The sequence below is a fragment of the Chinchilla lanigera genome, unplaced genomic scaffold, assembly GCF_000276665.1.
Source record: "Chinchilla lanigera isolate Chin_1 unplaced genomic scaffold, ChiLan1.0 scaffold00014, whole genome shotgun sequence".
Taxonomy (NCBI): Eukaryota; Metazoa; Chordata; class Mammalia; order Rodentia; family Chinchillidae; genus Chinchilla; species Chinchilla lanigera.
This window is the reverse complement of record NW_004955415.1, coordinates 4,948,681-4,972,830: the sequence shown is the minus strand read 5'-3', so window position 1 is coordinate 4,972,830 and position 24,150 is coordinate 4,948,681. Positions and strand designations below refer to the sequence as shown.

The following is a 24,150-nucleotide window of genomic DNA, read 5'->3' as shown; positions in this document are numbered from 1 at the left end:
ATATCCTTGTTGCTACAAAGTAGGAAAAGAGACATCTGATGAATATTTATCCTGGAATCAGTGGTAGACTGGTGACCAGCTGCGATTAAGAGAAAAGTTCTGACTGTAGGGTTTTTTAAACTTCCCATCACAACTTAGGTCATTACTAAATGCAGAGCTGCAGATTTTATTTACTTATTTAGCAGCACTGGGGCCTGAACCCAGGGCCTTTACACTGACCTACACACCCAGCCCTTTTTAATTTTCAGACAAGATCTCACTGAGTTGCCCAGGCTGGGCTCAGTCTTGCTATCCTCCTGTCTCAGCCTTCCAGAGTGCTGGGATTACAGGCGTGGGCCCTTCATCTGGTTTTTTATCCCCTCCCAGCTTGTTACAACTTCACGTATAGTCTATGGAGAAAAAAGAGCCCAGGGGTAGGCTAGCTCTAGATTTTACAAGCAGCAAAATTTTCCCTGTTAGGCTAAATATGCACGTGGGCGACAATGAACATCTGAATAGACTATAAAAGGCTCCGCACTCACTCAGAATAAAATGCACAGTATTTTCCTTCCTGATCTAGTTATAAATACAGCACGTTTTTCCTCTAAGGGTGCAAATCAAAGACACACATCCTTTAAAAAGACATTAAAATATACTTATACCACAAGGGTTGATCATCAGCCTTAAAAATCTCTCTTCAACATCTTCTGGAACCCAGTGAGTCAGCATCTTCTTAAAGCTGTTTTTGAAGTTACTGTCAGCACCACGCATGGGACTTTTCAGGGGGTCAGACCTGTGATGGGGTAAGAGTGGCATTTCCTGGCTTTCTACCAGTGACCAGGAAACAGCCCCACCCATTTCCTACCCTTGGGAGTCCTGCAAGCTCTGACAGCCCTGCCCCACTCCCCCACGTCGGGTTGATGCTTGCTGCTTGCATTTTCTCACCTCTTCTCTCCCTCCTCTGCCTCTAACACCTATCTATTTTTGTTCTCCCTTCTTCTTGACAGCAGTGCAAGGATTTTAGATCAATAAAACTTGTTCATAGGAGGAGAGGGAAAGTCCCAACCAGCAATGTTCCCAGGGAACTTTGGGACTTTCTCTCTCATCCTATGTAATTCCACATTTCAACTTTTGGTAAGAAATTGTTACAGCTGCAGGCGTGCAGCACCCATAGACGTCCAGCACTTACTTCCTGTGCTCTCACTGGATCTCTACTGGCTGAAATTATTTGAGTGGGTATTTTGCTACTGTTCCTCCAAGTTAGTTTATTCATTACCCGGGGAAATCTCACTCATCCTTCTAGATACTGTTGTCTCCTTCTGCCCCACTAGTACCTCACACATTTTAATACCCCCTACTGCATATGGCCCTGTATGAAATGTCCCCTCTGAATTCCCAGGAGGCAAAACAGTGCCTTGCACGGAGACTCAGGAAATACTCAATTGCTAATGAATACGATTAATCCTTATGACTGTGTAGAACTTGCACTTTTGCACATAGGCTAAAAAAAATAAGCCCGGTGTGGGGTGCATACCTGCAGCACTAGCTGCTTGGGAGAATGAAGGACAGAAGAGTGTCACTTGATCCCAGGAATTGGGAGGGCGGCCTGGGAAACAGCAAGCCCCTAGCCCAGAGGAATAAAACCACATCCTACAATCACATAAAATTCAAAGAAGCAACAGCTTAAACATCCTTCATCCTTTTGCAGGAAGGGAGGTCAACCATACTAAAAACTGCCTGAGTTATTTACTTTCCTTTTTCCAGGTTGCACACACAGAACTAGAAGCTAATGTTTTACTGTCTAAATCTAGACCAACTAAAAAGTTACACTCAATGGAATCATGTTAGCATGCTGCAAATCAGTTTTGCAATTAATAAAAATATTTACTTAGCAACTGTTATGAGCAGTTTCTAAAAATACCTACCTCTTCCCTCCCTTTCGTCTAAATATCTAACACAGCACTCTATCACCAAGATTTGTGCCACTGTCCACTGGCATACAGAACTAATGGCTGGATGCCTGAGATCTATAGTAATTGTTTCCAACAGCTACCCTATTTTCCTTCTCTGTGTTAGTAGTTTTGCAGACTTAATATGGTAATGTTGAGAAATGGCTACATTTTTGTACCCAAGACATTTTGCTCCACAAAAGACAAGCTATAAAAGTATTGTGTTTTAAGGGTTAGCGGAATGTCATTTCAGTAGTATAGTGCTTGAGGCCCAGGGTATGAAGGTATGAAATCCAGGGTTTGATGCCTAGCACTATCCTCCACTCCCAAAGAAGTACTATACTGTAGAGAAGAATCATTTCAGTAAACATGTTGGTATATTAGAACAATCTGTATAAATCTGGATGCACAGAGATGTTTTGAGCAAATATCACTTGATGAAACATGGTTTTATTTAGCAGAGTGCAAATCTTACATACTCCATCCCTGATCATTAGGTATGGATAATGTAACATTTTTTTTTCTTTTTGTATTTTTGAGACAGGGTTTCACTATGCAGTTCAGGCTGGCCTTGAACTCACTTTGTAGCCCACAGCTGGCCTCAAACTCGAAGTTCCTCCTGTCTCAGCCTCCAGAGCGCTGCGTTTGCAGTCATGTACCATCACAACCAGTCTTTTTTTTTTTTTCTGGTACCGGGAATCGAACTCACGACCTCACGCTTACCAGGCAGGTGCTGTGCCGCTGAGCTAAATCCCCAGCCCCCATTACACCCAGTTTAACTTTAGTCAATAGTTTTAAGTTGACTTTAAAAAATAAATTTCAATTTTTTGGTAAGACTGTTAAGCAATGACTGGCTTTCCATTTTCTTTTCACTATCAATATGCAAATGAGGTACTGGTGGTAACCAGTAAAGGTTGCCTGATGAATGTAATAAAGTGTTCTTAATGATGCCATTGGGCTATTTTTAAAAAGTATGTGGACGTACTACTTGGCCTGGGTTGTAGTCTTGGTTGGGGAACTTGAATTTCTTTCAACTGATCTGCAACAGCTGGAAGAAAATGAGCTCTAGGATATGGTTCTCAGTGTGGACTCTATTAATCAGCCATGAAATGATCAAACAGGTAATTAGTAAAAAGCCTGACATTCCTCTCCCAGACCTAAATCTGTCGTGGTTGCAAACTGTTTTTAACCAATTGTGTGGGGAAAGGGCAGTGACTCCTTAGGAATAGCAACCACTCCTGTCTGAAGGCCGAAGGACCAACTCACCACTACAACCTTGAAGAACATACACAAGTTCGTTCACAGTATACACAAAACAGTGTCCCAGCTCCTTCTACTTCTGAAGCAGTCCGACTTTCACTAGTGGTCCTCACATTCTTGCCTCAGATTATTTGAACTGTTAATATCCCTCACCTCAACCCCCAACCTTACCACATAGCAGCTTTCTGCATATGGCTCACCCAGTTTCCAATTGGTAAATTAATTCATGATTAGACAGTAAAGCTAAACGTTTTCTAATAAAATGGATATAAAACACTACATCTTGGTGTGGTGGCACATGCCTGTAATCCCAGGATGTAGGAGGCTGTGGCAGGAAGATCACTGAGATCAAGGCCAGTTTGGACTACAAAGTGAGTTCAAGGCCAACCTGAACTGCATAGTGAAAGCGTCTCAAAAAGATCAAAAAAAAAGAAAGAAAAAGAAATCCTCAAACAAAAAACCAAAACCACTACAAAGGAACAACTAAGTCACCTCAAATCTATGTACATCTACTTAAGATGCTCTTACTTCCTGGGTATAAGTACAGGGAGTGACTGGCTGCCCTTGCTGTGTAAAATGTGTGAAAATTTAGGATACAGAAAATACTCATTTATTACAGGTGGGCTCTGTGGGTTTGTGTCAACATAGTCACAACTTTCTTACAACCCAGTTTTTATGCTTGAATTAAGCAAACCTCATTTACTGCCTAATTTGTGTGTTGATAGAACCCAGGGCTTTGCACATGCTAAACTGTCTTGACACTTATATCACTAGCCTTTAAGTTTGATACTAAAGATAGTACTTAATAACATCTAATAAAAGGAACCGCAATGAAATCTTAGCTCAATCTCAGAAAGGGCTGGGGATGCAGCTCAGTGGGACAGCATGCCTGGGTTGTCTTCATCACTGCCAACATACCCACACTCTTCATTCCATCTCTGACATGAAACTTAACTCCTTGTTCTGTCACACCTTGGTGTACACTCATGCATAAGACAAGACAGATCCTACTTTATGGAAAGCTGAGGATTAGGCTAACACATGTAAAGTGAAGCATTTAAAATAGCTCCTACCATATAGCATCCAACACAGAGCTTATATTACCAATACTGGTTTAAAAGGGTGACGATGTAGTTGAGGATAGAGATATGTAACAACTACTGTTGATTCCATTATTGCGATATGTAACAACCACTGTTGATTCGTATTATTTTGTCTTGAGACCCTATATCACTTTGAATGTTCTTGCTCTGATTTGCCTGTTCGTTCCTGATACTGGTATGCTACTACTGTTCTTTTTTTCTTTTTTTGCTTGTTTCTCATTTACTATCTCTTTAAAATTAAAAAAAAAAATTTAAAAAATTAAAAGGGTGACAAAATGCTGGGGAGTACAGGTCAGCAGCACAAGCGCCTGCCTGGCAAACACAAGGTCCTGAGTTTGATTCCCAGCACCAAAATAAATAAATAAAGGGTGAAAAAGAGCATCACCGTTTAACTATATGAAAGCTGAAGGGAGTCGGGTTGTACCATGATGCCCCACCTGATAGCTTCACTTTCTTCAAACATTTTTCTCACAGAAATAACAGTATCTCATGTTTTGAACATCAAGATGATATACATAAGGATTCTGAAATCTAGTTGTCATCACACTATTCCCTTTACTAGTTGGGCCTTTAAGAGCTTTCTCAGAACTTTGGATGTTTATTCAATGAGCTATGATGATTTTGGTAATGTAATTGACTCCCAAAGATTTGGCCACTCAACCGTTCAAGTGGCTCCTGTGTTCTTTTGACAGGAATCCATTACATTTTGAGATTTCATTTCTGGCACAATAGGGTGGTCCCGGTTTATTCTGTATCTCTCGCCCAGCCCTGAAATAAAATACTCCTCCAGGTGTCATGGTTCTCATTACACACCTTGGTCAGCTAGTTATTGCAACAGCTGTCACTGCTGGACATTTCTATTACTCCACTTTGTAAGGGTCACCTGAAAACTGGTCTAGCAAGTCATTTCAGAAAACCACTGTACTTGGATTAAACACAGAATGCACAGCCTGCTTAGGTCAGTTTAGACTTTGCTTATTGCTACCTCTGGCTGTTTCAAAAGCATACTAAAACAAAACCAAAACCCCAGACCCTCTGAGACAGGATCTTGTTAAACAGCCCAGGCCGCCTGGAACTCATGGCCATCCTCCTGCCTCAGCTTCCTAAGTGCTGGGACTACAGGCATGCACCACCACACCCAGCTGTCCCAGGGTCACTTTCCAAGGGGACAGATGGGTCATGAATATATCTCAGTAGAGCTTTTGCTTTTGGTGCTATGTTCCATTCCCAGCCCATAACCCTGCCAGGACAGCACTGCTGGAATAAATTTACGTTTGTAACACTTTATTACTTTATGCAGGTCCCTTCACATCTTGGTCACACTGTCAGTTTTAAAAACTGGCAAACATAAAATATTGCTATTGCCGAACTGTCCTGGAAAGGAGCCACTCTTAGAAATGTTTTTCTTAGAATTCTGTAGCTCATTCTACTGAAGAACTGTAATAAACTTTGCTTTCTTTATAGACAGGATCTTGCTACCTTGCCTGGGTTGGCCTCTAACTTCTTGTATCTGCCTCAGTCTCCTGAGCCATTAGGATTACAAGTGTGTGTTACCACACCAGGCTAGAAAGTATTTTCTCTGCAACCTTCAGGGAAAACCAGCTGGTTTCAGTTCCAAGATTCTTGTTTGATATAATGCAATTAAGCTTGTAATTATTACAGTATGCTCTACTTGCAACAGTCAATATTCCTAGTATTCCAAGGACTAGTAGATGTTGGAAAATCTCTTAATAAAAACATTTGTTGGTGGGAAATCACAGTAAAAGCAAACCCCCAAATATCCTTTTGTAGGCTAAGTGTATAAGCACAGTCATGTGGGAGGAGATAACCAGTCTCTCCCTTCATATATATTTTTTTATTTTCTTCTTATACCTTCCCAAAACAGAGACATTCAACAGTAGTTAGAAGGGCCATCTCCCAACATTTAAAAAAACTGCACCCCCAATGGGTGAACAAAGTAAAGAGTAGTAACCTAGAGTTCAGCGGAGTAAGCCACTGGAGAGCCTTAAGTGGTGAGGTCTTCCAATTTCAGAGTGATGTGTCTTCAACTTGTGTCATTTTTGTGGAAAAACATAATTTAATTTTGGTGAAATGAGATTCATCTCCCGACAGGATTAGTAACAGCATTCACTGAATTTCACAATCTTCTTTTGTGAACTGTGCAGAAAATGAATGGTAGCTAGAAGATCAATGGGATTCCAGCTCCAGCTGCAGATGGAATAACAATATACGAGGACAAAAACACCTGTATTTTGATTTACAAAGCTAACAGCAGGTTTAAATCTGCAACTTAATTACAGACCAACTACACCACAACCTTTTCAAATGGCAAAAATACAAAAAAGTGTTACAAAAATATTTCAGAAAAAGTGCATAGTCTAAGTGCATAGTAAATAAAAGCACTGAAAAATATCTTGCTAGAGGGAGTTCAGCTTGGAAAAGTTATTATTACCAAAGCTAAACAGTTTTATTTTACACAAACTATACTCAAAAATAGCTTTATGAGACTGATTTCCGGCTAAAAGTATCAAAGGGTTTTATTAGTCAAGAAAAAAAAAACACCTTAACTGACAAGAGTGGTTAGAAAAGAAAAAATAAGCTGCCTACCCCAGAAGTTCAGACTAAGATTTCTTCCATATTAGGTACCAATATATCCATTAATGGCAGAATGTGGCAATCATGGAATTAATTATTGCTAAAATAGTTGTAAAATTAAAAAAGGAAAAAAAAAATCCTTTAAAAACCCCAAAATTAAACCCAGTACAATCTGACCAAACATGTCAACCTACAGTTTTGAGGATACTTTACAAGTAAAATACCTACATTTACACAATAAGCTCCTGGTAGCATTTCAAACTATTGTTCTTTTAATTTATCCTGACATGCTATAAATGAATAAATTACACTATTTAAAGAATTACTGTCGATAAGTTTTCCTTTCTCTTTGTCAGAGAAAAAGAGCGTGTAAATAAGATTGAGAAGTGCGCACGCACACATGTAACCTACAGAAGCGGGCTGGGGTAGAGGATCAAGAATCACTTGAACTTCACACAGTGAGACACTCTCCAAGGATGAGTCAAGTGCTTACAGCCATTTCACAAGTATTTTATAGAAAAGCATGTTGTAGTTAAACCCTTTAACGCTTTCATTCTTACTCAAAATCAGTCCAGCTGTTAAGTCAGTGGCAACAAGAATTACAAGGTCAAGTTCTGGCAGAGGCAGTATTAGGTACTGTGCCTGCAAGTCATTAAAAAAAAAAAAAAAAGCCTTTTTCTTTCAGACCAAAAGGAACAAAAAAAACCCTTTAAATTAAAAAAGAGACAATTTTATACACTAAATCTTAAACAACTTGCAAAGGAGTGTCATGTAACAAATGGCTTGAAGTAGTCTATCAAAAAATTGGGGAGATTTTTATTTCATGGAGTCAGCAAGGCATTTTGTTGTTTAAAAAAAAATCTCATTTCCTTACAGAAAGTTTTTAGTTTTTAATGAATTTGTAAACAAAAAAAGCTCCCATTTCAAAATAAAAACAAAATCCCAGATCATATAGATGTTTACAGTGATTACATATCTAAGCAACATACATACATGTTCAGTTGTAAGATGTTAACTAAACTTCTGTGACAAATACGCTTTTTTTTTTAATACCAAGAACATTATAGAGTTAATGCAGAGTCCTAAGGATAATCTAGTAGTCACTAAATTTTTCGTAAGTCTTCACTTTAGATGCTGTTATTTCTAGCACAGGTAAGCAGGCAGTCTTTCGTATGCTCAAACACTGGAATCTTTGGTTGCTACCATATCAGCTGGCTTGCAAACAAGAAGCCAACCATTTAAAGAATGTTTTAAGTGAACAACTTGCAAACCCCAGGGATGGAAAAACCCTAAGAATGCACAGTTGTGAGCATTTACAACCATCACAACTGTGGCTGAAGACTGTTCATGCCGTTCTTCTGAAATGAGATCTCAAAGTAGGATATTTCAAAATAAAAGGTTTCAACAAAAAATTGGCATATGCACAATTTCTCCACCAATTTGTGTATGTGTACGTGTGTGTGTGTGTGTGTGTGTGTGTGTGTGTGTGTGTGAACCATTTAGTTTACTTTTCCCCTTGAAAAAGTGCAATAAAAAACCGGACACCATGTTTCACTATCTCAGTTAATATTCACAATTACAGTGGCTACGACTCCGGACAAAGCATCAGCAATGCTGCCCAGAGCCAGTTTATACTGAAATTAAGTTCTTTACACCAAGTAAATGGTTGTCCACAACCACTGGCTAGTGTACATATGAACTAAAATTTCTAGATTTGGGGAGAAACAAATGCTGCTCCGATCATCTGCTCTGCTTCTTCTGTTCTTCAATTCACGCTTAAAAGCCTATTTTAAAAAATCAAAACAGAGAAAAGAATGTTAAATTTCAAGTTAAAAATTCTTAAAGAAAAATCACATCTAAAATAGGGAAACTTGGTAGGTCTGAGATAATGCAGCAGCTCATGCCATTTTATCTAATTGAGAATCACTAGGCTTAACTTTCTAAAACAGAAAAACATCAATGCACAATTAAAACAAAATTTTCTGATTTGGATGACCTTAAAAAGGAGTAGTGTACAGTGAATTAAAACCTCAGTATACAAGTCTCAAGAATTACTAGTAATTCACATGGAGTATGTTCAGCTTACTTCTTTACTACCTACAACATATGCTTTCAAAAATTTGGTCAAGCTAGGTGTGGTGGCTCACACCTGAAATCCCAGCACTAGGGAGGCTGACGCAGGAGGATCATTGGGAGTTCGCGGCCAGCCTAGGCTACAAAGTGAGTTCAAGGCCAGCCTGAACTGCATAGTCAGACCCTGTCTCAAGAAGACAAAAACAAAAAAATTTGGTTAAAGCTGGGCATCACGGCACATGCCTGTAATCCCAGCACTCGAGAGGCTGAGGCAGATCACTGCGAGTTTGAGAGCAACCTAGACTACATAAGGAAGTTCATGGCCAGCCTGCACTACATGGTGAGACTCTTTTTCCAAAACAAACAAACAAAATTTTTTTCAAGCAAACAAATAGATTGCTTTAACATTACAGAGTATAGGTTCAATCATATAAGCACAAACTTTTTCTTCTTCTTCAGTACTGGAGATTTGAACCCAAGGCCTCGAAGCTATATATCCTTGTCTCTCTCCTGTTTTGAAACAGGGTTTGAGGCTGGCCCCAATCTCTGAGCACTGGGACTGCTGGTACGTGCCAACCTGCTTAGCCATGAAAAATCTAATTTTTAAACAGAAACCTTAAACAGCTTTAAAATTTCTTTACTTCTGCCTGCTCACATTAAAGAAGAACAAGTTTCGTCACTGATTTGAACAATGTAAACAAGTGATGCTTTTGGGTTTTATCTACTTCTCAAGTCCTTCCACTGTATACATACCTCCCTCTTCTACTAGCAGACCCCAGGACTTCTTCATAAAGGCAAACCTGAATACAAGAAGCTTGCAGGTCGTAAGAGCTGCAGGTTTCATCTTTGGCTATAGGCCAAGAGGAAATATGCCTCTTAACCTGAAAATCTTACATGCACTTTCTCCTCTCACCTACAGATACTCACTGAGACATTAATGTCCTTTTGACCCCTCCTCCAAACCCTTATTGTTGGATTCTATTAGCAGCTCTAATTTCTTTGAACACAAAGCATGTTTTCCACATTGAACTGCTCTTTTTCTCAAATACTTGTTAGGTAATCTCCTTTGGGCTTTGTATGGGATACGTAAAATATCCCTGTCATTTCTTATTGCAAGTATGATTTGGGTGTTTTTGAAAATAGTACCAAACATTTATAAATTCTTGCTCACTTTTTCATGTAAGGGCAGGCTCCTCACTTACTTTGATAAGCACAGTGTACTAAGCCTTATGGACAAAGATAAGAGGGCTTTAATTTTGTCTTTCCACAGTGCCTAACTAAAGAGTAGGTACATAACAGACATTGTTGTCTGAATATTAAATTCACAGGAAGCAAATATGAAAAATGGAAAATAAAACTTTGAGAATTTAACCACAGGGAATACTACGTACTTGACATATATTATTAAATCAAATGAACAAAGTACTCTCTTGTTCCTGACAGGGTCTTGCTATGTAGCTTAAACTGCCTCCAACTCTCAATCTTCTTGCCTCAGCTTGCTGACTGCTGGGACTGTAGATGAGGACCACTATACCTGGTCCCAAAATAAACTATAAACAAACAACAGAAATAAAACCAAGCCTCAAGTAAATTAACTAAATTAAGCTATCCAAGTTAAACTATGGTTTAGCCAAATAGAAATGACGCTTATAGTATTAGAATTTGATTTTGGGCTGGAGATATACCTCAGTGGCATAAGTGCCTGCCTGGCAAGCACAAGGACCTGAGTTCAATTCTCAGTACCTCCCAAAAAACCCCACAGAATTTGATTTTAAGTTTTGCAATTATTCTCATATATGATAAAAAGAAAATTTTCGCAACTATTAAAACTGGTGGGTTTTCTTTTATCACAGCTTACTTATGTAATCACATTGTACTGAATAATTTGTCATGTTGAATATTCCCAAATGATTTCCAAGCAGAAACTCCGACCACCAACAAACTAAAAAGGAAACCTTTTATATTGTCTTGGAAACTCTTTTGCTTTAAATAATGGAAAAGCTCTAGATAAGAGTTCTATCTGTTCAGAATCACTAAGCCAATTAGTGATTACAATTTTTAAGAGGTTGACTAAAGCCTGGCCTAACAATATTCTGCTAAGAGTATAGCAGTCAAATCCAGATTTAACTCTTCAGATGAGCAGTAGAGGGACATTCCACCCAGGACCAATAGTTTTCTCCAGTGAATTGTCCAAAGAGATATTGAAGTACGTAAAATCTCAAAAGGATGATTCAGCAGGTATCCAATATTCAATCTTCAAGCACTAATAAACATTCTATGCTTTAGTCTTTCATTTTTATCTTGCAATCTGAATGACATCTCCTGGCTTCCAAAATTCAAGAATGTATCTTCATTGTAACATCTTAAAATGAGGGATGAATCCCTTTATTCCTAAAATAGAGGGGAAAAGAAAGTTAAGAGAGAGTTGGAGGACTAATGTGATGATTCAGGAGTTAATAGCAACATTTAAGCTTCTTTTTAAATCTTAAAATGGGAAGATTTTATTATTTTTATGTAACAAGAATATTCTGTCCCTCATTCTAAAAATTGAAGTATTTTATTTATAAATTCATTTCAAGTATGTTTGATTTTAGAAAATAGAACCAGAAACCAGTTTAATGGGATTATTTATGTAGTAGTAAGGTTTTTTTGAGACAGGGTCTCGCTATATAGTTTAGGCTGGCCTCAAACTCATGGCAGCCCTCCTGCCTCAGCCTCCCAAGTACTGGGATTATAAGTACATGCCACCATGCCTGGCAGGTTGTAATGGTCTTATAAATCCATGATGGGTTTTCACTATACAATCCCACTTCTATGAACTTTACCTATATGCTTGTGCACAGAATTAAGTTCAGAGAATTTTGAGTCAGACTGGTTGTATATACTGTTTAAAAACAACAAAAACAAGAGTCTACCGTAACTCCTCCCTCTAGAAACCACAAGTGTTAAATTGGAAAGATCTTGTATCGATACAAAAGAGATAATTGACAAGTAAGGAAGGTTTGTATCATCCTAACCTGTATCACAGACTAACGATCTGATTCTTTGGCTTCCCTACTACAGAACTGATTCCCAAGTAGATTTCTGAAGTCACCGAATTTCAAAATACCTGCTACAATTGAATCCTTCCCCAACTTGTAGATGGTCTGCATTATACGCCACTGAAATACAGCAACACTGTTATTCGTTTAGGTCTTCTGAAAGTTGCAGTGTCATCCAGATAATCTGACATATTGAAAAATTTGATAGGTCCAGCTCTAGGTACCACAAATCAATTCTTGCACATTCATCTTTATTTTCCTGTTGGGTTATTTAATTCTTTTCTCTCCAGCTTTACTGTTCACAATGAAAAAAGCTGACAAAAATTCAAGGTTTCAGTGAGGCGATGAAGTTGACTGGTACTTCTTTGGAATGTATTCAGAGCAGATCATCTTCAGATATTTCAAGGTCTTCCCCTGTGACTTGGGTTACGTTGCTAAGTGACCAGCCATGTTCCTGGCAGTAATTGGTGAAGTCAGAAAAAGTTAAGCCAGACATAAATAGCAAGTAAAGCCCAGTACATACTAGAAGGTAATTTAAGGAAGACCATGGACATGGTGGGTTAATGTGATGGAAAAATATTTTTAATCTTCTTTGAATGCCAACAATTTTGACATTCACTTACATTATTATGATAAAGCTATGTTTAATATCTATGGTTGGTATGGTATGCACGTGGGTTAAGGTGATGAGAGTGGAGAATGGAATTACATAAGGATTCATCTTTGACTTCACTATTTCTGTATTTGCCCCCTACTTCTGCCCACAACTAAAGAAATGATCAGCTTGTCTAGATGATGATTATTCTTTCTTTTCTCTCTTTTTTGAGATGGGTCTTATAATTCTTGAACTTGCATTCCTACAGCCTCAGCCTCCCAAAAATTTGGGATTACAGATACACATGCCACCATGCTTGGGTTTAACTACATTTTAAATGTCCTAAAACTATTTTCCTTACCTTTACTACTATTTAAATGTATTAAAAAGTGCTTTTCTGATAATTACATATTGCTGACGGAATGGGATTTGATATAGTTAAAACGTATCTATTAGTGTGTTGGGTGTGAATTCAGTTTTTCTCTTGAAACTAAAAACAAGAAATTATAATCGGTAGCACACCAGCACTAAAAAACTAGCACATATAATAATTTATGAGCATCAGGAAAAAAGCCTTGCTTTCTTGGTCTTTTGATGGGCTTTGGAAAGTAGGATTTTTTTTTTTTCCCAGTACCAGGAATCGAACTCATGACCTCGCACTTGCCAGGCAGGCGCTGTGCCACTGAGCTAAATCCCCAGCCCCGGAAAGTAGGATTTTAAAAGTACTAAAGAAAACTAATCAGGGCAGCAATGTACACATTACATAAGCCCGTGCTACTGAAATAAAATGAACTTTAGCCTTTGTACATTTTAGAATGAACTGCTAGAACTTACTATAATTTTCCATGGAAGAAACATTAAATAAAGCTGTTTAAAAAATAACCACATAGAACACACTGGTGAATACCAGTATTTGGAGAATTTTCCTAGGAAAAAGCATTCCTACAATACAGGCCTACTTATGAAGATTCATTTATGAAATTGAATTCAATGAAATGCAAACCTTTAAAAAAAAAGTAATTACATGTAAGAAGGCAACTTCTAAAATTTTTAAGTAAGAAAATCTAATGTGTTCTCATCATCACTGAAAAGACTTCCTGGATCAAAGAATCACTGGGATGATTGCGTTCCTTAAATTAAGAAAAAAGCCTACTGCAGTGGGCCTTATGCTTTTCTACCCTTCTATTAATTACAGACCGAAATAAAAAATCATCTATATACTGCGCTGGGGGTAAAAGTTAGGGGGCTAGCCTTCCCACAGATCCACTATATTTTCATGGCTTTATATACAAAAAGATTTGTTTAGGATTAGATTAGGTACTAAATTCTTTTTTTTTTTTTTTTGGTTTTTCTCCGGTACCAGGAACCGAACTCATGACCTTGCGCTTACCAGCCAAGCGCTTTGCCGCTGAGCTAAATCCCCAGCCCGCAGGTACTAAATTCTATACACAGGAAATAATACAGATGTTCTCAAGAAGTTAATTCTGCTATGTATATTCTATGAAAGTGGCATATCTTAATAGAAGCAATATTTTGCTCAGGGTCACAATATATCTATTACTAGGAATTCCCCCCATCCCTTCCTAAAACAGGGTTTCTCCATATTGCTCAGGCTGGCCTTGAAATCTTGGGCGTAAGAGATCATCCTGCCTCAGAATCCTAGGTGGCTGGGACTACAGAGCCATATCCCAACCTTAGAAATTCATCTCTGAATGTAGTCAGTATGTGATTATTTGCTGAGACATCTGATTCTTCAGAATTTTATGAGTTCATTTAATATTTGTATAACCACTGTGTCTGGTGATTACTCTTATGAAAAATAGCTATAATACAAAATAAGCATTAAATATAATTACAATTTTTCTTTTTCCAAAAACACACACTAACTTCTCATCTTTTAACAACCTGGATAAAGCTGGGTATGGTGGTGCACACCTATAATCCCAGTACTTGCGGAGGCTGAAGCAGAAAGACCAGTGCAAACTGGGGCCAACCTGGGTTAGACAGTGAGTTCAAGGTCAGCCTGAACTATACGGCAAGACCTTGTCTCAAAAAACAAATAAAAAAAGGCGTGGATAAGGCAGGACAAAATTCTGTTTATTAAGAGATACACAGTGAACAATGAAACTAGCTCAAAATAAGGCAATTCTTTCTGAAGGCTGCTGAATACCTGAAGTAAAATGTTCTAGGCCCAACCTAATCTAATCTTAGTTTTAGAAACCTCAACTCATGATAATCTTATTATCCCAGCATGTAGCTTTAGGTAAAATTAAATTCATTTTGTGAGAAAAAGCAAATATCCTATATACGGTCATGTATAAGAAGTCCTTGGCTTAAAGACTGGATTTGGTCTTAACTAAATAGTAGAACCAATCCTCAGTGACACTACCTATCTCGTTATAGATTTCATAACCTTATAATCAGATACAATTAAAACGCATACGAGGCAATCAAATCCCAACCGAGGTGCAGAGGCAGAGCACTGGGAAAGCATTAGTGTTTGCTATCCTGAGTTTAGATTTATTCATCAAAGGATCCTTGCTACATGAAATCTTCAGTTCTGAATCCTTCACAAATACAGAAACATGGAAGGGAAGCCACTTCAAACTTCATCTCTAATGGATGAGCTGCTGGAATGAGGATAACATCGCTTATCCAATACTTCTTGAAAAGTATCCTGAGATTAGAATCTATTTTTAAATTACAAAAATTGTTTAAATACAACCTTAGAATATGGATCAACAATTAATCCATGAAGACTAAGTTCAAATTAGAGAAGCCAATCAGAGATTAAATAATTAGAACCAAACACCAATGCTTACCTCCCCACCACTTGTAGAAAGTAGGCAGGTATTAGGAGGTAAGGCCCAGGAAGGGGAAAAGGAAATTAAAACATAAAAACAACGGCTGAACTGAATGACGACAGTGATTAAGAAACTGAGCTGTACCGTAACAGTTTTACTCCATAGAAGCAGAGTCCCAGAGAACGACAGAAAGGAAGTAGATGAGCAGTTCAATGGCATTTACCCCAGTTATCTTCAATCTGCGAAGCCTAACTGCACACTTAAACTCCACATTGAATACTGAGAGCCTGATATTTGCGGTATTTTAAAATTAAGAACTAATTAAGAACTATTACAGTTGACCAGCAAATAAGTTTATTTCTGTGATTAGGAAAGATATAAAAGCTTTGCAGTTATTTGAACATTTAGGAATACATGAGATACTCTTCAACTGAGAAGATAAGACACTTTAGGGGCGATGTCAAACTCACCCCTCTTGAAATTAGAACATGTTCACAATTTCCTCTTAAATGCTAAAGTATTAACATGCAAAAATTCTTAACACTGTTAGTCTGAAAGAAAGTCAAAATATAATAACAAATCAGATTCATTATTAAAAATCAACAAGTGTTAGGTCTAGGATTTTGGATTGATTGATATAATACCATATTCCCAACACCAAATGTTTATTTTGGAAAAGGGTTAATGAATGAGTAAAAAAGATGCAGTTGTTAAAAATGACCCAAAATCCCAAGAGAAATGATATAATAATATACACACATATATGTATATACAAATACATATACATATATATATATGAACAAGGACATTTGGGTTTAAAGTTAGTAGTCAAATTTTCCAAGGACGTCTTTTTTTTTAAACATAGAGCCAAATTCTTATGTATTTTAAAACCACCTCCTTGATCTAACACTGTTATAAATGAATGAATTACCCAATTTTGTATTCAATTTTTTTCCCTGTAACGTCACTTGGTTCTTGGCTACTAACCTTTCATGTTACTCTTGGTTTTGTCAGTTTGCTTGCCTGTGGGGGTTTGGGCCTGCTGACCCTGCCCACTGGAAGAGGCTGCCTGCTGTGCTGCTTTCTGCTTTAACATTGTCCAATCAAATGTGTAGTCGTATTGGTGATTCAAGGTCCTGGAAAATATAAAATAACATGTTCTTTCCACTTCCAACTGAGGCACACATACAGCAGACTGAAAAATTACATGCTGACCCTTTAATATTATCAAGTAACTACTGATTCTTCAAGACAGAAAGGGCATTTCCTTAGAACATCAATATTTCTTCAAGTGTGGTATCATCTAAAGATTTCTCTCCCTACAAATAATTTTAACTCTTCAGTGAAATAATTCCAGCTTTTTAAGCGACAAGATTGAGGGAAAGTCACTTCAGTGGGAAAAACAGAAAAAGTCACTCAGGTGTCACTATTATTGTCTGCTACATTAGATAAAAATAAATCATCTTTCAAACAGAAGATTCCTTTATTCCTTCAAAAAGGACAGGTGAGTAGGGGTAAAAAGGGCAGAAATGAAGAACCACAACACCGAGTCCAGCACTCAGCCAGGAGGGTACTGGTAATGGAAGGTCACTACTGAGAAGCCAGAAGAGGAGGCAAGGAACTGAAGTTTGTGAGGGAGACGTGTGCACTGGCGCCCTGGGAAGACTCTCCTGGAATTTAACAATTTTATCATTCCTACTTTCTTCCAACTATGTGCCTGAGCTACATGTATGTTAAAGGAACCCAATTTGGGACTGTCTCTTCGTTCCAGAGACTATCTGGTATTTTAATTGCTTTCCAATTTTGGACTGCATAGCTAGAGAGTTCCAAGGGGGCACTGACACCCACTAATAGGTAGTGTTTCATTTCTCTGTTTTTTGAGACAGCGTCTCACAATGCAGTCCTGGCTGGCTTCAAACTCCAGGCAATCTTCCTGGCTCAGCTTCTCAAGTGCTGAGATTACAAATGTGCACCACCACACCCTGCCTTACTAATATGTAATGTGAATTGCAATTACTTTGGAAAAATTTTAGACTCTACAATGATTCAACTGTTACTTTGATTCATACTGGTTAGGCCTCTTTTACTACTATTTGCTAATTGTCTGAATAGGTAAGTTAAATAGAGTTAACTTATTTCCCTCGCTAAAGTTTACAGTTTTAAAAGTACCTTGAAAACTGACCTGAAAAGGATGCGAAATAGCTGCCTCAGGTACATGTAATCCGGGGCTTCCTCAAAACGCAGCCCACGGCAATAGTTTAAGTACATAGCAAATTCTGCAGGAAACCCCTAAAAGTTTAAGAGTTAAAAAAGAGCAAAATCTTAATTTAAAATAGGAAAATAAATTACTAAATAAAAGCCCAAAAATGTGTTTCAACAGGGTGTTTCACTATTTTATAGAGATATAACAAAATTATGGCCTGGGTTTTTCAAAATACATTTCATGTGGTGCCTGTCTGGCAAGTGTGAGGTCCTGAGTTTGATTTCCAGTACCAAAAACCAACCCCTCCCCCAATAACCCAAACCAAAAACATTTCAACGAAGTTTCATTATTCTACCCACTCTATTATGTACATTATCTTCCCATATTTACAGAGGAAACATGTATCTTTTTCCTATATAGTACTATGTTCCCAAATAATTCAGATATTCTACTTGTTGATTTACTGTCTTATTAATGTCTAAAAAAATCTTGGAAGATTTTTGTTTCTTTTGAGACAGGACCTCACTCTGTAGTTTAGGCTGGCCTTGAACTCACTATGTAGTTCAGGCTGGCCTCAGATTCGCAGCAATCCTCCTGCCTTGGCCTCCCAAGTACTGGGATTACAGGTGTGTTAACCACCCTCCCGCCCCGCCTTTGAAGATTTTTTAAGGCTCTTCTTATCTGTCACCAAGAGGATTATGCCATCAGCAATGAAAAACATTAAAACACACCATAAACGCCCATTATCTCCTCCGAGTAACTGCAAATGTGGAGGGAGCAAGTTATAGGAGGCAATCTCTTCCCACAACCTCATGATCTGAGAAATTTCTCATATCCAGGAATGAAGGCAGGACAGAATGGTGACACTTGCAATGTTTTATACTAATCACATTTATGTAATCAGGTTTATTTTGTTGTTTTTTTTCCCCGGTACTGGGAGTCTAACTCACGACCTCACGCTTGCCAGGCAGGCGCTGTGCTGCTGAGCTAAATCCCTAGACTCTGTAATCAGGTTTAATGGTTATAAGTACTCATGTTATTTTTTTGTTGAGTGAAGACCCAAAACTAAAGCAGTGGATACATTACACATTTTTATTTTATTTTCAGGTATGCAATTAGTGTCTCAAAGAAGACCATGTGGCCTTATTTCTATGGAGGAGATCTGAGTAGGACACAAACACTTCTCCATTCTAATTTGCTTATCTTTTTATGAAGTTTGAGACTTCAGAGAAACAAGCCTGATTCATATTGCTGTATACAACATTTATCTATTGTTGGAAAACTGCTATTTTTGGATTGCTCTGATTTGTCTGCCCTTTCTCTATTCCTTTATGTACCAACCACTAACATGCTCTCCTTTGTGGCATCAGCTTATGTTGAAAGGAGACCATTTCTTAATTTTTCTTATATATTAAAAAGGCTCCATCAGAAAAATTTATCTGCCTTGTTAATTTTCCTCTAGTTTTTACAAATTAAAGCTCTAACTAAGCAGAAACATTAAAAACTTATTTAAAATGTATCATACGTTTAGGCCATAGTCAAAGATATTTAGAATAACCAAAATGTAAACTTAAAACAACAAACAGCTACCTAATAGATAATTAAGTCCTGGTCTGGTAAGTAGAAAAAAAGTTTTTTTTGTTCTTGTATTTTTAAGCAATGTTCATCACACATATTTACCTTACATAAAACTTCAACAGGAGTGGACATTTTCTTTTCACTAATCTTTTCATATTTTTGTTTTTTTGTTGCAGCCTATAAAAGTAAGAATAAACAAGATATACTAATATTGAGAAAAATCTTAATAGTTTAACTCATTAAATGTACAGATATATACTAGACAAGGTTTAAGACCTGAGATTTAAGTAATAGTAGGTGGGATCAAATTCATATCAGATAAAGCTATCCATAAGAACTAAGCATTTTGGCTATTTCAGACATTTATTGAGTGTCTGAAATAGTCATAGTGCTTAGTCTTTGTACCTTTATCCTTTAATGGACCAATAAAAGATAAAGACAGCCATTAAATTCTATGACGTTATTATCACAGAACAAACAAAATGTTAGAACTGTACAAATAAGTACCACTACTAGGCGAACAGGTTTTACTCTAAGCCTTTTCAACACATGGTTACACAACAGAATGAGAGCCCTTTCTTAGCTGCTATCAACTTCTATGTAGGTAAAGTCCGTGATTACCAATGGGTACCACCTTACTGTCTCAAAAGAAATTATACTTTAATTAACTAAATTCTTATTGAAATGAATAGATTTTTCACCTCAAATAAAAGGCAAAAATACAGTCAATTCAGTCTCAGAAAAATTACAGATTTGGAAGGGACAAGGGACATCCTCCCAATATTATTATTATTATTATTATTATTATTATTACTGTCTTCTTGAGACCAAGTTTCACTATATAGTTCAGGCTGGCCTCAAACTTATATGATCCTCCTGCCTCAGCCTCTTGAGTGCTGGGATTACAGGCATGCACCACCATGCCCAGCCCCTAATATTATTTTTTTTCGGAGATGGGGGTCTTTTTATGTTGCTTGTGCTGGCCTCAAACACCTGGGCTCAAGTGATCCTCCCATCAGCCTCCTGCATGCTGAAACTACTGGTATGTGTCATCAGATGCAGCTTAATTTTTTCTTAAAAACAAAATCCCAGTAATCTGTATCTGATTACCTTGAGTCCTTGCCATGGCAGGCTGGTTCTATTAAAATACATCAAAACATATCCTAATGATTCCATGTCATCTCGACGACTAGAAAAGAAAATGTAATTTTATGAACAGGAACTGTAATGGACAACATATGAAAAAAAGTCAAATAGTATGTGCAGAAAAAATTTTCCAAAATGAAGAGAGAATTATTTGGTGTCTTATGCAGGAAGGTATCTAGTTTACAATAAAGCTCACAACAGATTACCTCTAAACCAATTTTTCTCACAAAATCTAAAATTTTAGGAGCACAGTCCTAAATGTAGTTTTTAAAGAACAAAAGAGATTTATCTAAACAAGGTTAATAAAAACATAAAACTATGTAGCAAGATACTTTAGCGATGCTAAAAATCACATTTTAAATCTAATTAAACATTTATATGAACATATATACCCATAAACATATATTCAGATAAATACACACATTTGCTTGTTTGTGGTGCTGACAATCAGACTCAGGGCTTTGCATATGCTAGGCAACTGTTCTACTACTGAGCTCCATCCATAATTATACATATTTAAAGACAGGCCAATATTTTAGCAGAAAATGTGAAATCTCAGTTTAACCTAAGATACTCATGGTTATTTCTAAACTGGAAATTCTCATGAAGTTCCTTCCCAATCCAAAAGCATACAATTTGTTCTTTCTTTTTCTTTTTGGATGGGTAAGTGGTTGGGGGTGGGTTGAGACAGGGTCTTGCTATGTAATGCAGGCTGGCCTTGAACTTGCTTATATAGCCCAGGTTGGCCTCAAACTCATGGCGCTCCTCCTTCCTCAGCCTCCCATGTGTTGGGATTACACCATACCTGGCTGTTATTTCTATCTTTTATGGAAGAAAAAGTTAATGAAGGGAAATTGAAATGCCAGAATACAAGTGAAGACATAGGAAAAGACTAGAGATTGTTTACTTTATTTTTTTTTTATTTATTTATTTTTTTGTGTGGGGGGTTTTCTCCGGTACCGGGAACCGAACTCACGACCTTGCGCTTGCCAGGCAAGCGCTTTTGCCGCTGAGCTAAATCCCCAGCCCCGAGATTGTTTACTTTAAACTAGATCTTATTAATGTACAAGTGAAAAAGTATAACAGGAGATGGTATACCATTCCCTTCTGGCTTATTAATACTCTCCTAACATTTTCCCTGTAAAAATAATCAACTGTTTCCCCAAACTCAACATGTATCACTAAAATATAAAACACCAAACATCAGCATTTAAAATAATCACTACTATATTCAGTTGCAAAACAAAAAGTAAAAATAGTATCAATGCTTTTAACTTTCCATCATGCAGTATTTTATCAAGAGACAACCTTCAACCAAGTAAACAAAAGACCTCATATAACTGCCCTCTCCGCGAAGGCAAAAAGCGGCAGGTAAAACAATTAACAAGCATCCTTTAAATTCTCAGCCAAGAGACATCCTTAGACATTCTAAAAAAACAATCAAAGTATCTCAAAAACCCATTCATAGCTTTTGCTATAGATGTGATGAACACAGTAAATTTTCAGACTCACCTCTGCTCAATACCAAGATGTGCATTGATGCTAGCATATCGGGCAGTGCCAGTGAGGTTTTTATCTTCTCTGTATGGTATGTGTTGCCTTGTCCTGTTGTCTCTGTACTTTTTGGCCAAACCAAAATCAATAAGGAATAACTTTAAAAGAGAAATAAAGAGACATTAGGTTTTCAATCTTAATCAATTAAATAATTTCTTATTCATTAAATTCCACATGTTCTATGCATTCGATATACAAAATAAAGTATCATAAGTTAAACAGATAACAACAGACACCTAGTAATTACTAGTCTTCTTCAACAAATCAAATTAAAAAAACAGAACCAAAAAACCCCCACTTAAGTCTAACAGTTTGTCCTTGTTATATGCACAACTTCACAAGCTCTAGTCAGGAGCTTGTCGTTATGAAGTAAGTAAAGAAATGCATACACGCTTCATGGCAAGAGTTGTCAGGTGTGCTGCCTGCCACAATGAAATCTGACATACGGTTCCTACTGGTAAACAAGCATCATGTTTCAAAATCTACACATAAGCGATCTGGAACTCTTTCCTCCTACAAGGGCCACTCTTCATATGCCAACAGAAGGCTCATTATCTAAAATAAGACAACCCTCAAAGTCTGATGGCCAGTAAGACCAAGGTTTGTTTTTCTTTAAACTAACAAAAAAATAAGACTTTCATGAAGAAGCATGTGCCATTCCACTACTGTGCACTGATATTATGTAAGCAGGTTAATCTGGAAAGCAGAACAAGTCGATTTAAAAAAAAATCTAAAAGAGCACACCAAGATGTGGTTACTAGCAACAGTTTATATACGCTAACTAAAAACAAAATTTATATTTTAGAATGCTTAGTTTTACATCTATATTGTACAGGCAAAGAGGGTCCTCATTTATAATACAGAATAATTTTTCTAAGTAATTCCTTTATTCTCTAGAATTAAAACTTTTTAAAAGAAAATCCCCTATTTTTGATAAAAAAAGAAATTTAAAAATTTTTATCTACATTAGAAGCAAAATAAACTTTACTTAAAATCAGAATTAGGTTTAAAAATCTGACCAAGAACCTCCTTTATGAAGATGAGTAATACTTATTTCAGCCAGGCACTTTAAACTACTCTCAGTTATACTCTGGATAGTAAAAACAGTAACATTTGAATTTGTTATCATGAGAACAATGATCCTTGTTTTCACTTGCTCTATTTTTAAAAAAGGATTATTAGTAAAGTACAACTGTTAGATGAAAAGCTCTCTAAGTAATAAGAATAAACTCCTTAAGCAATCAAGTCATTTTAGGAATATGGAAAAATCAGTGGCATAAAATACTAAGAAATAAAAATAAAGCTTATATTTTAATAAAGTTCATTCAATATTCAACTGAGCAAAATACACTTCTGGTAAGCAAAATAAAAATTAAAATTAAATTCTGCACATTCATAATGAAAACAGGAGCTGGGTATAGTGGTGCACACCTATGATTCTAGCACTTTTAAGTCTAAGACAGGAGGATCGCCCTGAGGCCAGCCTGAACTCCATAGGCAAGATCCTATCTCAAAAAACCTTAAGGAAAAAAAAAAAAAAGTACCCAGGAAAAATTAACACAAAAGAACATATCCTTAAGTATATATGAGGGGTTTGCATGAAAAGTTGGTAATCAGTACATGAAATTTCCTCTTCAGGAAAACTTCCCTTTAATACTTCAAAAAAGGAAAGAAGGGACCACTATAATTCATTAGTCTGATAGTTTTATTCAAGCCTAAATCTACATTCAACATCTCTATTTACAACTCAATAATGGACAACCATGGTCTCACAATCAGACTGCTTTATAGAAATTCAGTACTCACTACAGTTCCTACTACAAGGCTCAAGGGAAACTATGAAAAAACATCCCCCTCAAACACTAAAAAAAGCAATATAAACATCTAATAGAAGTGTTTACATGAAACCATGTGATATCAAAGATACAAACAACTGTGAATATGTAAAGTCAGTATCAAGTGAACATAAGACAATGTATTTATATATAGGCTTGCATATGCAAAGATATGCAAATTTCTTCGGTGAGCCAATTTGCTTTTCTGCGGTCTTTTACAAATTGTTTTGAAATTTATGCCTATTTTAAAAAATTCAGCCTATTTATTGAAGGCATGAAGAAATGAGTTCATGTTTGATAAACTGGGGCCATTTTCTTCAGAAACACTACCTCTAATTTTATTTATTTATTTATTTATTTATTTATTTTTTGTTTTTTCTCCGGTACCAGGAACCGAACTCACGACCTTGCACTTGCCAGGCAGGTGCTTTGCCG

General features: G+C 36.9%; 1 protein-coding gene across 5 annotated transcripts in view; it reads right to left on the bottom strand.

The window, feature by feature from the left end:
- Positions 1–6,125: 6,125 nt before the first annotated feature.
- Csnk1a1 (casein kinase 1, alpha 1) overlaps positions 6,126–24,150 on the bottom strand; it is a 45,350-nt gene continuing 27,325 nt past the window's right edge. For 2 of the 5 annotated variants that reach the window (XM_013512278.1, XM_013512279.1), the window contains 7 exons: positions 21,839–21,978; positions 20,291–20,369; positions 19,283–19,357; positions 17,582–17,688; positions 16,387–16,535; positions 12,069–12,454; positions 11,318–11,350 (listed from right to left, as the gene is read on the bottom strand). In XM_013512278.1, the coding sequence (XP_013367732.1) occupies positions 12,435–12,454; positions 16,387–16,535; positions 17,582–17,688; positions 19,283–19,357; positions 20,291–20,369; positions 21,839–21,978 (570 nt within the window). In that variant the 3' untranslated portion in view covers positions 11,318–11,350; positions 12,069–12,434. Of the gene's footprint in view, positions 8,671–11,317; positions 11,351–12,068; positions 12,455–16,381; positions 16,536–17,581; positions 17,689–19,282; positions 19,358–20,290; positions 20,370–21,838; positions 21,979–24,150 lie in introns of those variants that run through there. The other 3 variants (XM_005380602.2, XM_005380604.2, XM_005380603.2) reach the window with 3 other exon arrangements.